Source organism: Petromyzon marinus, chromosome 77, assembly GCF_048934315.1.
Source record: "Petromyzon marinus isolate PM22_M1 ecotype Great Lakes invasive population chromosome 77, UKy_Petmar_22M1.pri1.0, whole genome shotgun sequence".
Classification (NCBI taxonomy): Eukaryota; Metazoa; Chordata; class Hyperoartia; order Petromyzontiformes; family Petromyzontidae; genus Petromyzon; species Petromyzon marinus.
In genome coordinates, this window is record NC_133743.1 from 3,507,095 (window position 1) to 3,522,997 (window position 15,903).

General features: G+C 43.4%; 1 protein-coding gene across 5 annotated transcripts; it reads left to right on the plus strand.

Annotated features, from left to right (window-relative positions):
* The first annotated feature begins 1,995 nt into the window (after nucleotides 1-1,995).
* LOC142907317 (uncharacterized) lies at nucleotides 1,996-15,588 on the plus strand. Of its 5 annotated transcripts, none has more exons than XM_076056696.1 (3): nucleotides 1,996-2,310; nucleotides 2,594-2,681; nucleotides 6,000-15,588. In XM_076056696.1, exon 3 carries the CDS (start codon nucleotides 6,010-6,012, stop codon nucleotides 7,927-7,929), a length of 1,920 nt encoding a protein of 639 aa, XP_075912811.1. In that variant the 5' UTR covers nucleotides 1,996-2,310; nucleotides 2,594-2,681; nucleotides 6,000-6,009; the 3' UTR covers nucleotides 7,930-15,588. The 5 variants fall into 5 exon arrangements, with proteins under 5 accessions (XP_075912811.1, XP_075912812.1, XP_075912813.1 ...); XM_076056697.1 differs by having other exon boundaries at nucleotides 2,594-2,676; nucleotides 5,998-15,588; XM_076056698.1 differs by having other exon boundaries at nucleotides 2,609-2,681.
* Nucleotides 15,589-15,903: the final 315 nt, after the last annotated feature.

Sequence of the window (15,903 nt, forward strand, 5' to 3'; positions counted from 1 at the left end):
TTGTGTATCTGCCTTTGTGTCTGTGCTCGGATTTGTTTCTCTGTGCTGTCTCTGCCTGTGTGTAGGTCTTTGTGCTTCCGAATGTTTGCTGCCGTGCTCCACTTTGCTCTATGCATACCTCATGCTAAAATGTCCCATTGTCTCTCAGCCTTGCCTTCTCTGCCTATTTAAGGCGACTTCACTGTGTGCTTGTACCTGTGCTGGTCCACTCTACTTGAATGTCTGTGTGTGTGTGCCGTCTGTATCTTAAATTTCATACTTAACTTGCAATTTAGCAATCTTTGAAATAACGTAATCAACCAGGCTATGCGTTAATTGTGTTTTGACCGACCGTCTGTGTTGCTTTATATGGTTTCCAAATTCTGCTAAACTCCGTTTGGTATGCTTCTCTCTCTGTGTCCCCTATTGTGACGGTGTTAGTTCCCCCTACTTGGGTGTCTGTGTATACATCTGGGGTTATGTGTTTCCCCTCTCTCGTAAATTTAGCTCTTCTGTACCTGATGATGGCTGCTTGTGTTGCAACCGAAACGTCGTACGCTATTATGTTATTTTATTATTTCTTATTTATACTTGACTTTACCGGAAAAAAACAAAGATTAAGCTTGATTCCATCTATCACTCGGCTTTAAGATTTACATTGAACTGCCCATATAGGATTCACCACTGTGATCTCTACATTGGGTCAAACTTAACATCAATTAATGTTCGACGGCTTGTGCACCAGATTTTATTTATTCACGATGTACTTACAACAAAATCCGAAGACTACCTGCTGGATCTCCTCTCCGTTTCAAAGAACAAATTTGACCTGAGGTCTTTGCTCATTTACCAGCTTCACATTCCCTATTGCCGTACAAAAACTGGAGGAAGGGCCTTTGCTATTGATGCCCCCAGGGTCTGGAATGCTATTGCCAATAAACTGCAACTTGAATCGCTACCAATGAGATCTTCTCTCAAAACTGCTCTAGAGGAGTTGTACACCCCTAGCTGCCACTGCTATTCATTGGCGTAAAATAAAATGTTTCGCTCCGGATGACGCTACAAGTATTATCTGTATTTTTGATTTAGCGTCATGTCACCAAGGTATTCACACCCCGTTCACCCGTGCCCTTGAGCGTGACGTCACGTCTGTCTGGGTCACTTCCGTCATCTGTTCAAGTACAATCCTTATTTGGGCAAAGCTACACCCAGTGACTGGCGGTTCATTAACATAATATATTCGTGAAAGCCGTCGCGAGTTTATTGCTATGGGTTCGGTACCCACGCCCCATCCCTCCACGTATGGGACGGGTTCATTAACATAATATATTTAAGTTTCAGTTTTTTCAGTTTATTTATTTTGGTATAGCCCTGTGAGCCATTCGGCTCTTGAATCAGGTGCAACCACAACAAACAAAAGACAAAAAACACGAACAAGAAAACATCTTAAAGTGATTATGTGACTGTGGAAACAGAAAATCCATGAAAAAAACCCAGCAAAATATTCCTGAAAAAAGCACCGTACACCAACGTTGTGTGCAAAAAATCACAGTGGGATGCAAGCCAAACAACAACAACCACAAGAAAACTTAGATTAAGGCCATCAGTCTAACTCCGTACTACAACAAAACAAACATGTCCAAACCAAAAAACTTTTCGAAATCACCAAAAAATAAAGCCATAATTGCAACGTAACAGTGATCATAGGGACTGTGACCGAATTTTTACAATAAACTACATAAATAACATGTAACACACAAATCCTAGAGCCATAGCTGGCTGCACAACAACAGAAGCATCAGTCGGAGTATCAAGTTTTTCAATGCACCTTTAAGATCAGCACGCTAAATCAAAATACAGATAATACTTTGCAGCGTCATCCGGAGCGAAACATTTTATTTTACGCCAATGAATAGCAGTGGCAGCTCGGGGTGTACAACTCCTCTCGAGCAGTTTTGAGAGAAGATCTCATTGGTAGCGATTCAAGTTGCAGTTTATTAGCAATAGCATTCCAGACCCTGGGGGCATCAATAGCAAAGGCCCTTCCTCCGGTTTTTGTACGGCAATAGGGAATGTGAAGCTGGTAAATGAGCGAAGACCTGAGGTCAAATTTTTTCTTTGAAACAGAGAGGAGATCCAGCAGGTAGTCTGCGGATTTTTTTGTAAGTACATCGTGAATAAATAAGATCTGGTGATTTAAGTTACAGAGCCGCTCATTGTGGGAGGAGAGTGTTAGCGTACCCCGCAAGTGACGTCATGTAACCTCCTGCTGCCGCGTGACGTCACGAGGTAACAGGAAGTTTCCGCTCCGCCTGTGCATTGAAATCCGAGGTGAGAAATTCTCATCGCGGTAGTGGTGGTGGTTGTGGTGGTTGTGGAGGTGGTGGTTTTGGTGGTTGTTGTTTACCGAGGTAGAGCCTCGCTCTCTCTCGTTGGGATGTAAATTGAGTAGCAGCGAGCAAGGAAGCGATGTCCAGTCTGGAACTTTACAACGCGGGGCCTTGCCTCCTGCCCTCGCCTGATCGCGTTTGCTTCAATTCTCTCGCTTAAGTTTAATTTGTCTTCACACGGCTCGCCACTTTGTAACTTGGATTTCATTTAAATATTCGTACAGTTTTTTTTTTACCAGGCCAAGCCAGCTTGGGCTGCTATACCGCTCTTGTTTTCAGAAGCGACCTGCCCACACCAACAACAACAACAAGGTGAGGCTTAGAGGCGCGGCGGCGTTCACTCTGGGCACGCGGCGGCGCTCACTCGAAGCGTGGTGGCGTTCCCTCTGCATGTGGAGTGGGGACAACCGGGGGATCCGGAGGGAAATCCACTCGACCACGGGGGGAGAGAGAGTACGCAAACTCCAAATATACAGCAGGCGTCAGGGTCGGGAACGAACCCACAACTTCCTGTATGCCAAGAGAGGCAGTTAACATTTCACCACGGGGAGATAGAGAGACCCGCAGCCTCGGCGATGTTGATTGATTTTCAATGAATTACTTGGTGGAGTAAGGAAGCATTAATACTGACCGAATGAAGGTGGCCAGGCATTGGTCTGGACCAGTGGTTCTTAACCTTGTTGGAGGTACCGAACCCCACCAGTTTCATATGCGCATTCACCGAACCCCTCTTTAGTGAAAAATAAAATGTGATTTTTTTCAAATTCAAGACATAGATATGTTTTTTACTGGTACACAAAATGAGCCGTGCATGAACATTACCTTGTTCAAAGAATAAAACCAACACAATGCATAAACTCACCACAAATTACATACCTGGAAATCAATGTGACTTCTGCTGTTGCCTTTGAGAGATCAGTTCAGATATGCGTGGCTTCACCTTGGCAAGTGCCACTCTCATGTCATTTTCACAGCAAAGTCTGTTCCTTTTCTTCGTTTTTATGTCCAGCATCCTCGAAAAGGATTGCTCACAAAGATATGTTGTAACAAATGGTATAAAAAAATCCAGGGCTTTCTTAGCAATAACTGGATACTTGTTCATTTGTCGACACCAAAACGTTGAGAGCGTTGTTCTGAAGAGTTGCTGTTGAACCTGGCTCTGCTGAATTTCAATGATTTCGTCGAGGAATTCATCATTGACATCTGCTGTTTCAACAGCAAACGTGAACGGCTGTCTCACCCATGCTGGATATGACTCTCTTGTAGGGAAATATCCGTCGAGAGACTTTGCAAGCTCATCTAAGTGCGTGGCAATTGTTTGCTTCAGTTCCGTGGATACAGAAATATCTCCGATCCCAGACACATCTTCGATCTTACTTGCACAGTCGTCCAGAAGCGGGAAGTTTGCGAAGTTATTGTTCTCTGTTCGTCGTTTCCATAACGGTAGCTTTTTTTGAAAAGCCTTCAGGTGTTCTTCCGCTTCCATGATATTGACTCCACCACCCTGCATCTGCTGATTGAGATGATTGAGAGCTGCGAATATATCAGCCATGTACGCTAAAATGAGAATGAACTCAGGATTTTTGAAGCAATCTGCATGGCAGTGTTGGTGCTCTTGCAAAAACAGGGCTAATTCCACACGCATGGCAAAAATACGATTCAGCACCTGTCCCCGGGATAACCACCGAATATTAGAATGGAGCAGAAGTACCTCAAATTCAGAGCCCATTTCTTTACACAGCTCACTGAAGATGCGGTGCCTCAGAGCACTTTTTCGCACATAGTTCACACATTCCACCACAGTTTTTAATACTTCTGTCATTTTTGGAGGTAAGGTTTTTGTTGCCAACGCATGCCTGTGCAGAATACAATGCGTCACAATGATGTGTGGTGCATCGGCCTTTACTAGCGCACCAAAACCAGACTTTCTTCCCAGCATGACTGGAGCTCCGTCCGTACAAACTGCAGAAACCATATCCCATGAAAGATTGTTGTCTCTGAAGAAGTCATCCACAAGCTTCTTCACATCGGCTGCCTTCGTTGTTGTTGTAAGAGGCTTACAAAATAAAAACTCTTCTTTTATCATGTCGTCTTTCACATAGCGTACAAAAACAGCAAGCTGGCTTAGATCAGAAACGTCTGTGGTTTCGTCGAGTTGAAGGCTGAATTTTGCCGGGCTTAAAATCAGATCCGCGACTACTTGAGCCAAGATGTCTTTACTCATGTCTTCTATTCTGTCACTGACGGTGTCATTTGAAAGGGGAATTTGGGATCATTTACCTTCGGCCGCTGTTCCGAGTATCAGATTCGCCATCTTTAATGCAGCTGGTTTCACAAGTGTTTCACCAATGGTGTGTGGCTTGCCCTGCTTTGCGATCAGGTAAGCAACTTCGTACGATGCTGTCAGGATCGGTTTGTTAACAGGTACAAATCCAAGAGCAGGCAGAGTGGCCCTTTAATCGAATCTGGCTCTCTTCACCCTGAATTCAGCAAGTGTTGTGTTCTTGTATTCCCCATCTCCATGCAGCTTCAAGAAGTGTTCCTTTAGTTTTGCCGGTGCAAGACTAGAGTTGCTCAACTTGGCGTTGCAAATCATACAGATAGGACGCTCACTCCCATCACATTCCGTGATACATGAGAATCCATGTTCTACATATTCGTCCGACCACTTTCTTCTTTTGCCCGACATAGTTAGTATGGATAAAATATTAAAGAAATCACACGACGTACGACAACAACAGTCACACGTTGACTACTGAGTACGCACTAAATTCCCCGCAGCGCTGATTGGCCAAGCAGTGTAGCATGATCATCTGCAGCCAGTGATGGCCAAGCGGGCCGTGTGTGTCATCACAAATTTACACAATAATTCAAGTGTGTCCGGACCTCCGTGGCGGGGGCTCTGCTGAACCCCTGAGATCGACTCACCGAACCCCTGGGGTTCGATCGAACCCAGGTTAAGAACCACTGGTCTGGACACACCACCACCTGTGAACCATGCCAGTGTGTGACAGCGTCAAGTTTGTGTTTGCAGTAAAGTCTATTAACTATGTTGAACACGGAGGTTCTATCAAAACAATAGTTTGTTTTTGCTTTCCTCTGGAACTCTTTGTAAGAATGGAAACAGTAAAGAAGTTAACACAGCACACACATGCAGCTGAAGTCAGATCCGTTCATCCCAGCATTCAAGGACATCGTGAGCCTGGCTGACTTTACACCTCTAAGTTGCGATTGAGCATTAATTTATGCATTTCTGCATAACACAAATAGTTTTATTTTAAACACCTTTTGCTATGTCAGTTGAATTTAGCTTTTACAAATATTCCATTTGTAGCCAGACAGCCGAAATTGTGTGCTCGGATTTTTGGGTTAACATTCATTTTGAAGATACTAGTGCTTCCAGGCATGTTTATGACCATTCGCCCTCTAATTGTGTGCCATAACAGCCCATGTGATAAATTTGGGACACTATTTCACTATATCATGAATATATGAATAAGTATAGACGTGTAAGTCACGTGTGACTGTGTGTATATGCATTCCTCTGTGCATCGATACTGACGTGTAGATGGTGTGGATATAATTTTTTTCTGTTGGCAGCTGTCGCTTCCTATGTTGCTTCCTCTGCAGAATTGGTCTGATGGAGCAAAGGCACTCGGCGAGGCTTGGTACAACAAGGCAACAATGCGACCGGTGTGCATACAGCACGGATCGGACTGGACATTTGACACGGCACCAGAGAACTCACACGGGAGAGAAACCCTTCAAGTGCACTGAGTGTGAGAAGGCATTTTCACAGTCATCTGCTCTTAAAAAACACCAGAGAACACACACAGGAGAGAAACCCTTCAAGTGCAGTGTGTGTGGGAAGGCATTTGCAGATTCATCTACTCTTGTAATACACCAGAGAACTCACACAGGAGAGAAACCCTTCAAGTGCACTCCGTGCGGGAAGGCGTTTTCAGATTCATCTACTCTTCATGTACACCAAAGAACTCACACGGGAGAGAAACCCTTCAGGTGCAGTGTGTGTGGGAAGTCGTTTGCACGTTCATCTACTCTTGTAGCACATCAGAGAACACACACGGGAGATAAACCCTTCAAGTGCAGTGTGTGTGGGAAGGTGTTTGCACGTTCATCTACTCTTGTAGAACACCAGAGAACACACACGGGAGATAAACCCTTCAAGTGCACTGTGTGTGGGAAGGCATTTTCACATCCATCTGCTCTTAAAAAACACCAGAGAACACACACAGGAGAGAAACCCTTCAAGTGCAGTGTGTGTGGGAAGGCATTTTCACAGTCATCTACTCTTGTAACACACCAGAGAACACACACGGGAGAGAAACCCTTCAAGTGCACTCCGTGTGGGAAGGCGTTTGCAGATTCATCTACTCTTGTAATACACCAGAGAACTCACACAGGAGAGAAACCCTTCAAGTGCACTCCATGCGGGAAGGCGTTTTCAGATTCATCTACTCTTCATGTACACCAGAGAACACACACGGGAGAGAAACCCTTCCAGTGCAGTGTGTGTGGGAAGGCGTTTTTACGTTCATCTACTCTTGTAGCACATCAGAGAACACACACGGGAGATAAACCCTTCAAGTGCAGTGTGTGTGGGAAGGCATTTGCACATTCATCTACTCTTGTAGAACACCAGAGAACACACACGGGAGATAAACCCTTCAAGTGCACTGTTTGTGGGAAGGCATTTTCACATCCATCTGCTCTTAAAAAACACCAGAGAACACACACAGGGGAGAAACCCTTCAAGTGCAGTGTGTGTGGCAAGGCATTTTCACAGTCATCTACTCTTGTAGGACACCAGAGAACACACATGGGAGATAAATCCTTCAAGTGCACTGTGTGTGGGAAGGCATTTTCACATCCATCTGCTCTTAAAAAACACCAGAGAACACACACGGGCAATAAACCCTTCAAATGCACTGTGTGTGGGAAGGCATTTTCACATCCATCTGCTCTTAAAAAACACCAGAGAACACACACAGGAGAGAAACCCTTCAAGTGCAGTGTGTGTGGGAAGGCATTTTCACAGTCATCTACTCTCGTCACACACCAGAGAACACACACGGGAGAGAAACCCTTCAGGTGCACTCTGTGTGGGATGGTGTTTGCACGGTCACCACATCTTCAAAGACACCAGAGAACACACAAGCATCAGAAAATCTACAAGGAGTGGAGTCTGAAATCAGCTTGTGAAAGTCAAAGTGCCGCAATGAGCCCATCCTTCATCAAGCAAGAACCGGAAGGAAATCCCAGCATGGACACTTTTAAAGGTATCAAGGTGAAATATGAAGAGGTGAAGGTGAAATGTGAAGAAGTGATGGTGAAGAGCGAAGAAGTGAGGGTCAAATGTGAAGATGATGATTCAACTCCGAAATCAGACCTTCACGTCGATTTAGGTAACGTGAAGCAGGAGGAGAATTCTGACTGTGAGGCAGAGCGAGGCAGCTCCCTGCAGTTTGTGGAAGTCGAGGTGTGGGTGGACTTCCTCCGAGACAATACAAACTTAAATGGAAACCCGGTAGATGTGTAAGCTTGAGACAATGTCACTCCAATAGATGCACCTTTGTCACAGGCCTTTAATGACAAGAATATGAAGTTGAACACTCAATTCCTAGGTTCAACCTGCAGGGGTAAGAGCGGCCAGTCTTTGTGGACCTGTGGGATGGGTAGATTTCTAACCAGGAGCGAGAGCCAAAAAGCTCCCAAGCATTCACTGTTATCAATTGCATTTATATTGTACTTGCTTAATTGCATCGGCAATTTGTAGTTTTGTATCTTATCTCGTCTCAAACACTCAGAGCACCCTCAAGTAGCAGCTGCCCCTGTGGCACAAGGTGGTGGCCCTGTAAACAGCCTGCATGTGGACAAGAGCCTGTCAATAGGGGGTGATGATCTTAGTTGTGGAGTTTGTTGGTAATCTTTGGAATTTGCTCAATTTTGACCCGGACGCCAGCATGCAATGGCCTACTGGTTTTGAATGGCGCAATAGTATGTTGTACATTCACTGTTATGCAGATGATGCGAATTTTTTAAAAATAGCTTCTTGTTAATGCGATGTAACCTGATGCAGTATATTTCAGTGCAGTAATTAGATTTTGTTAATATTCCTGTCAATAATTTAGAATGAGCACGTCTGATTGTGTGTGTACATGTGACATTTTATTTATAAGGCTCAAACATTGAATACGTGATGTTAGGACAAAGTGTGTGTTTTGGAAGTTACCTGTACAGTTAACTCAGGTGAGACTCATTGTTCTTGTGATATAGGTCAAATGGTATTTTTGTGTTTCAGGAAGCATCTCCCTCTGGAGAAACTCATTGTCTTTGAAATAGGGAGCACACTCGGATCATTCATCAGTTACAAGGCATACCTCTAAAAAGTTACACGTAGAGGAGATACATTCTCTACAACACGAATTCTAATTTTGTATTACGTGTTGACGTAGATTTTGTCGAACTAGGACTAGAAATGCTCCTTGCTGATTAATGTCTGGATGTTCACAACCATGGGTTGATGCAAGCCTGACCGCCTTCGGCGCCCCTCACAACCATTTATGGCCTTTAGCCAGGAAAGTCACTAAAAAAATTGCACATGAACGAAGCATTCACGCAAGCTTCCGATGCTCTGTTTTGAGGTTTTAAAATGAAATAACTTTGAATTGTATATTTTTCTGAATTATATAATTATATTTCTACATTAAAAGCACCAACGCCAACACTGAAACACCAACGTTTTAAACGCCAAACCTTAAATCCCATCCCTTAAACATCAACACTTATACATCAACCCTTAATCGCCAACCCTTAAACACCAACCCTTAAACGTGAAACCTTAAACACCAACCCTTAAATGCCAACTAATAAAAGTCAACCCTTACATGCTAACACCTAAACACCATCCCTTAAACAGGAACACCCTTAAACGCCAACACTGAAACAGCAATCCTGACACGCCAACCCTTAAATATCAACCATTAAACACCAACCCTTGAACGCGAACTTTCTAATGCCAACCTTTGAACGCCAACCCTTGAACGCCAACACTGAAACACCAATGCTTTAAACGCGAAACCTTAAACGCCAACCCTGAAACGCCAACTCTGAAACGCCAACCCTTAAAACGCAAACCATTAAACACCAAACCTTAAACGTGAACCCTTATACACCAACCTTATACACCAACCCTTAAGCGCCAACCCTTAGAAGCCAACAAGAAAACACCAACCCTTAAACGCCAACCCATGAACGCCAACCCATTAACGCCAACCCATGAACGCCAACCCTTAAAACGCAAACCCTGAAACATCAAACCTTAAACGCCAACCATTACATGCAAACCCTTAAACGGCAACACTTAAACACCAACCATTCAACGCGAACCCTTTTAAACGCCAACCTTTAAACGGCAACCCTTAAACACCAACCCTTAAATGCCAACACTTAAATGCCAACATCTAAACACCATCCTTTAAACAGCAACACCTTTACACGCCAAAACTAAAACGGGAATCCTGAAACGCTAACCCTTAAACATCAAGCCTTAAACGCCAACCCTTAAACACCAACCCTTAAACGCCAACCATTAAACACCAACCCCTAAACGCAAAACCCTTAAACGCCAACCCTTAAACACCAACCTTTAAATGCTAACCCTTTAACGCCCAACCCTTAAACACCAACTCTTCAAATACCAACCCTTAAACGCCAACCCTTAAACGCTAACTGTTAAATACCAACCTTTAAACGGCAACTTTTAAGCAAAGCACCAAAGCTTAAAAGCAAAACCTTAAACATACCCCTTAACGTTGATTTGAAGCTTTCGTGACTGTAGAAATCCATACTCTTTGGTTCTTTCGGTAAAGTCAAATACGTATAACAAAATACCTGCGTGACTTTACCAAAAGAACCGAAAAGTATATAACCCTTAACGCCAACCCTTTAACACCAACCCTTAAACACCAACCCTTAAACGTCAACCCTTAAACGCCAAACCTTAAACACCAAATCTTAAACGTGAACCATTATACGCCAACCCTTAAAAGCAAACCCTTAAACACCAACCCTTAAACAGCAACCTTTAAGCACCAACGCCTAAACGCCAGCCCCTTAACGCCAACACTTAGACACCAACCCTTAAACGCAAACCCTTAAAACGCAAACCCTTGTGTTTAAGGATTTACGTTCAAGGGTTGCCTCTTAAAAGCAAAACCTTAAACATAATCCTTAACCTTGATTTGAAGCTTTCGTGACTGCAGGAATCCATACTCTTTGGTTCCTTCGGTAAAGTTATGTAGGTATAAAAAAAAACCTACGTGACTTTACCAAAATAACCAAAGGGTATAAAACCCTTAATGCCAAGCCTTGAACGCCAACCCTTAAACAGTAACCGTTAAACACCAACACTTAAGCGTCAAACCTTATACGACAACGCTTAAACATCAACCATTAAACACAAATCCTTAAACGCAAAATCTTAAACGCGAACCATTCAACGCCAACCCTTAATCGCCAACCATTAAACGCCAACCCTTAAACGCCAACCTTTAAGCACACCCTTATATGCCAACACATAAATGTCAAACCTTATACGACAACGCTTAAACGTCAAACATTAAACACAAACCCTTAAACACCAAATCTTAAACGCGAACCATTATACGCCAACCCTTAAACGCCAACCCTTGAACGCCAACCCTTAAACGCAAACCCTTGTGTTTAAGGATTTACTTTCAAGGGTTGCCTCTTAAAAACAAAACCTTAAACATAATCCTTAACCTTGATTTGAAGCTTTCGTGACTGCAGGAATCCATACTCTTTGGTTCCTTCGGTAAAGTTGCGTAGGTATAAAATAAAATACCTACGTGACTTTACCAAAATAACCAAAGTGTATATAACCCTTAACGCCAACCCTTAAACACCAACTCTTAAACACTAACCCTTTAGCACAAAGCCTTAAACGCAAACCCTTGTGTTTAAGGATTTTCCTTTAAAGGTTGCCTTTTAAACGCTAACCCTTAAACACAACCCTAAAACGCCAACCATTAAACACCAAATCTTAAACACGAACCATTATACGCCAACCCTTAAAAGCCAACCCTTAAACGCCAACCCTTAAGCGCCATTCATTAAACACAAACCATTGCACACCGACCCTTTAAGACTTAACCCTTAAACGTCAACTCTAATATACCAACCCATTAACGGCAAACTTCAGGCACCAACCCTTAAAAGCCAACCCTTAAACGCCAACCCTTAAACGCCAACCCTTAAAACACAAACCCTTAATCGTCAACCTTTATAAAAACACTCCCTTAAACGCCAATCTCTTTAACGCCAAACCTTAAACGCCAACCGTTTAACGCAAACCCTTAAACACCAAAACCTAAACGCCAACCATTAAACAAGCCCTTTTAAACCCCAACATTTTTAACCCCTACCCTTATGAACACCAACCCTTAAATGCCAAACCTTAAACGCCAACCCCTTAAACACCACCCCTTTAACGCCAACCGTTAAGCACCAACTTTTAAACACCAACTCTTAAACGCCAACCGCTGAAAGTGAACCAAATGCCAACCTTTATATTTATAAAAAAAGCTTAAACACCAACCCTTAAACGCCAAACCTTTAACGCCAACCCTTAAACGCAAACCCTTGTGTTTAAGGATTTACGTTTAAAGGTTGCTTTTTAAACGCCAACCATTATACACTAACCCTTAAACACCAAATCTTTAACGACAACCGTAAAACGCCAAACACTAAACACAAACCATTAAACACCAACCCTTTAAACTAACCCTTAAACGCCAACCCTAAAGCACCAACGTTTAAACGCCAAACCTTTAACGCCAACCCGTAAACGCCAAACCTTAAAACACAAACCCTTAATCGCCAAGCTTTATAAAAACACTCCCTTAAACGCCAACCCCTTAAACGCCAACCGTGAAACACAAACCCTCTTAAACCCCAACCTTTTTAAACCCACACCCTTTTAACCCCTACCCTTATGAACACCAACCCTTTAACGCCAACCCTTGAACGCCAACTCTTGAACGCCAACCCTTTAACGCCAACCCCTAAGCACCAACCCTTAAACACCAAACTCTTAAATTCCAACCGCTGAAAGTCAACCAAATACCAACCTTTAGAAAAAACACAAGCTTAAACACCAACCCTTAAATGCCAAACCTTTAACGCCAAACCTAAAACACCAACCCCTTAAACACCAATCTTTTAACGCAAACCCTTTAACACCAACTCTTGAACGCAAACTGTTAAACTCCAACCCTTAAACACAAACCATTAATCGCCAAACCTTTAACACAAACTCTTGAACGTAAACCCATAAACACAATCCTTCAAAGACAACTCTTAAACGCCAACCCTTAAAACACAAACCCTTAAATGCAAACCCTTAAAATCCAACCATGAAACAAATCCTTTTAAACCCTAACCCTTATAAACACCAACCCTTAAATGCCAAACCTTTAACGCCAACCCTTAATCGCCAAACCTTAAACGAAATCCATTGTGTTCAAGCGTTTGCGTTTAAGAGCCCACCATTAAACGCAAACCCTTAAACCCAACCCTTAAATACGAAGTCTTAAACGCCAACACTTGAACACAACCCTTTCACGCCAACCCTTAAAAGCCAACTATTAAACAAATCCTGCTAAACTCCAACCCTTATAAACATCAACCCTTAAACGCCAAACCTTAATCGCCAACCCTTAAACGAAAACAATTGCGCTTAAGCGTCTGCGTTTAAGAGCCCACCATTAAATGCAAACCCTTAAATGCAAACCCTTAAACGCAAACCCTTGTGTTTAAGGATTTACGTTTAAGTGTTGGCCTTTAAACGCAAACCCTTAAACATAATCCGCAGGAATCCATACTCTTTGGTTCTTTCAGAAAAAAATCACGTACAGCGAGAGAAAAACGTATTTGATCCCCTGCTGATTTTGCACGTTTGCCCACTGACAAAGAAATGATCTCTCTATAATTTTAATGGTAGGTTATAAATTGATTTGCATTTTGATGAGGAAAATAAGTATTTGACCCCTCTGCAAAACATGACTTAGTACTTGGTGGCAAAACCCTTGTTGGCAATCACAGAGGTCAGACGTTTCTTGTAGTTGGTCACCAGGTTTGCACAAATCTCAGGAGGGATTTTGTCCCACTCCTCTTTGCAGATCTTCTCCAAGTCATTAATATTTCGAGGCTGACGTTTGGCAACTCGAACCTTCAGCTCCCTCCACAGATTTTCTATGGGATTAAGGTCTGGAGACTGGCTAGGCCACTCCAGGACCTTAATGTGCTTCTTCTTGAGCCACTACTTGTTGCCTTGGCCGTGTGTTTTGGGTCATTGTCATGCTGGAATACACATCCACGACCCATTTTCAATGCCTTGGCTGAGGGAAGGAGGTTCTCACCCAAGATTTGACGGTACATGGCCCAGTCCATCGTCTCTTTGATGTGGTGAAGTTGTCCTGTCCCCTTAGCAGAAAAACACCCCCAAAGCATAATGTTTCCACCTCCATGTTTGACGGTGGGGATGGTGTTCTTGGGGGCATATGCAGCATTCCTCCTCCAAACACGGCGAGTTGAGTTGATGCCAAAGAGCTCCATTTTGGTCTCATCTGACCACAACACTTTCACCCAGTTGTCCACTGAATCATTCAAATGTTCATTGGCAAACTCCAGACGGGCATGTATATGTGCTTTCTTGAGCAGGGGGACCTTGCAGGCGCTGCAAGATTTCAGTCCTTCACGGCGTAGTGTGTTACCAATTGTTTTCTTTGTGACTATGGTCCCATGTGCCTTGAGATCATGGACAAGATCCTCCCGTGTAGTTCTGGGCTGATTCCTCACCGTTCTCATGATAATTGCAACTCCACGAGGTGAGATCTTGCATGGAGCCCAGGCCGAGGGAGATTGACAGTTCTTTTGTGTTTCTTCCATTTGTGGATAATCGCACCAATTATCACCTTCTAACAAAGCTTCTTGTCAATGGTCTTGTAGCCCATTCCAGCCTTGTGTAGGTCTACAATCGTGTCCCTGACATCCTTGGAGAGCTCTTTGTTCTTGGCCATGGTGGAGAGTTTGGAATCTGAGTGATTGCTTCTGTGGACAGGTGTCTTTTATACAGGTAACAAGCTGAGATTAGAAGCACTCCCTTTAAGAGTGTGCTGCTAATCTCACCTCGTTACCTATATAAAGACAACTGGGAGCCAGAAATCTTTCTGATTGAGAGGGGATCAAATACTTATTTCCCTCATTAAAATGCAAATCAATTTATAACATTTTTGACATGCGTTTTTCTGGATTTTTTTGTTGTTATTCTGTCTCTCACTGTTCAAATAAACTTACCATTAAAATTATAGACTGATCATTTCTTTGTCAGTGGGCAAACGTACAAAATCAGCAGGGGATCAAATACGTTTTTACCTCATTGTATGAGTCTGTTGACCTTCATTCGCACCGTACGTAGGCAACCGTGCTAATCGGAGGTGCGAATGTGCTGATGTCCACACCCAACAAAAGCACGCACAAATTTCGATTTAAAGCTTTCGGGACTGCAGGGATTCATCTTGGTTTTTTCGGTAAAGTATTTCCGACAGCTCTGTTTCTTCACCTCAGGACGGCTTCTTGTGTTGTGGCCAAAACGTCGTGAGAATTTTGTAATGTTTTATTTTTATTATTTTATTATTTCCCTTCTACGTGACTTTACCGAAAGAACCAAGAAGATCACGCACAAATTGTATAGCGTACACAAGTTCCTAGGTGGGTTGTTACAGGATCGCAAAAGCAAGAGAGGTGGTGGCTTCAATCCAACAGTGGATTGACAAAAAGGCTCATAATTATGTTGGTCTTATGAACATATTGAGGCTGTAGTGTGACACCCGCTTTGAGTGGGTGAGGCTGAGGTTTGGTTATGAGCTTCTCGATACCACGTATTTAGAACGAACTTTTTTTTATTATTCCACATTTTTTGCATCACTCACAATTTACATCATCATCACCGGTCCTGTCATAGGATAATGATAGTGATGATTACGAAAGAAAAATAAGTTTCGATTAACGTTCCCTCACTTAAAGTCGCATTTTTCAGAAACGTTATCGAGGAGTGACTGTAAATGCAATGGATGGCTTCATGAACAAATCTGTGATAAACCACGTCAAGTTTTAACTGCTATGATTTTTACTCACCCACTCGGTTGTCGTCGTCCGATTACGACTTATACAACAAGTCAACTTACTTGCTAATTTCTCTAGCCCCACCCCTCCATGCACGCAACAAACCCTCGCAACCCTCTCCCCGGTGCCTCCCGTCCCTGCACACCACAAACCCTCCGCCCTCTCCGCCCCGGTGCCTCCCGTCCCTGAACACCACAAACCCTCTTCCCTCTCCCTTGTAAACTCCCACAGCCAAACATCTTGAGGCCACATGAAGTGTCGAACGCCCGCGAGCAGGAGGTCACGGGGCAGACCCAGGTACCACGGG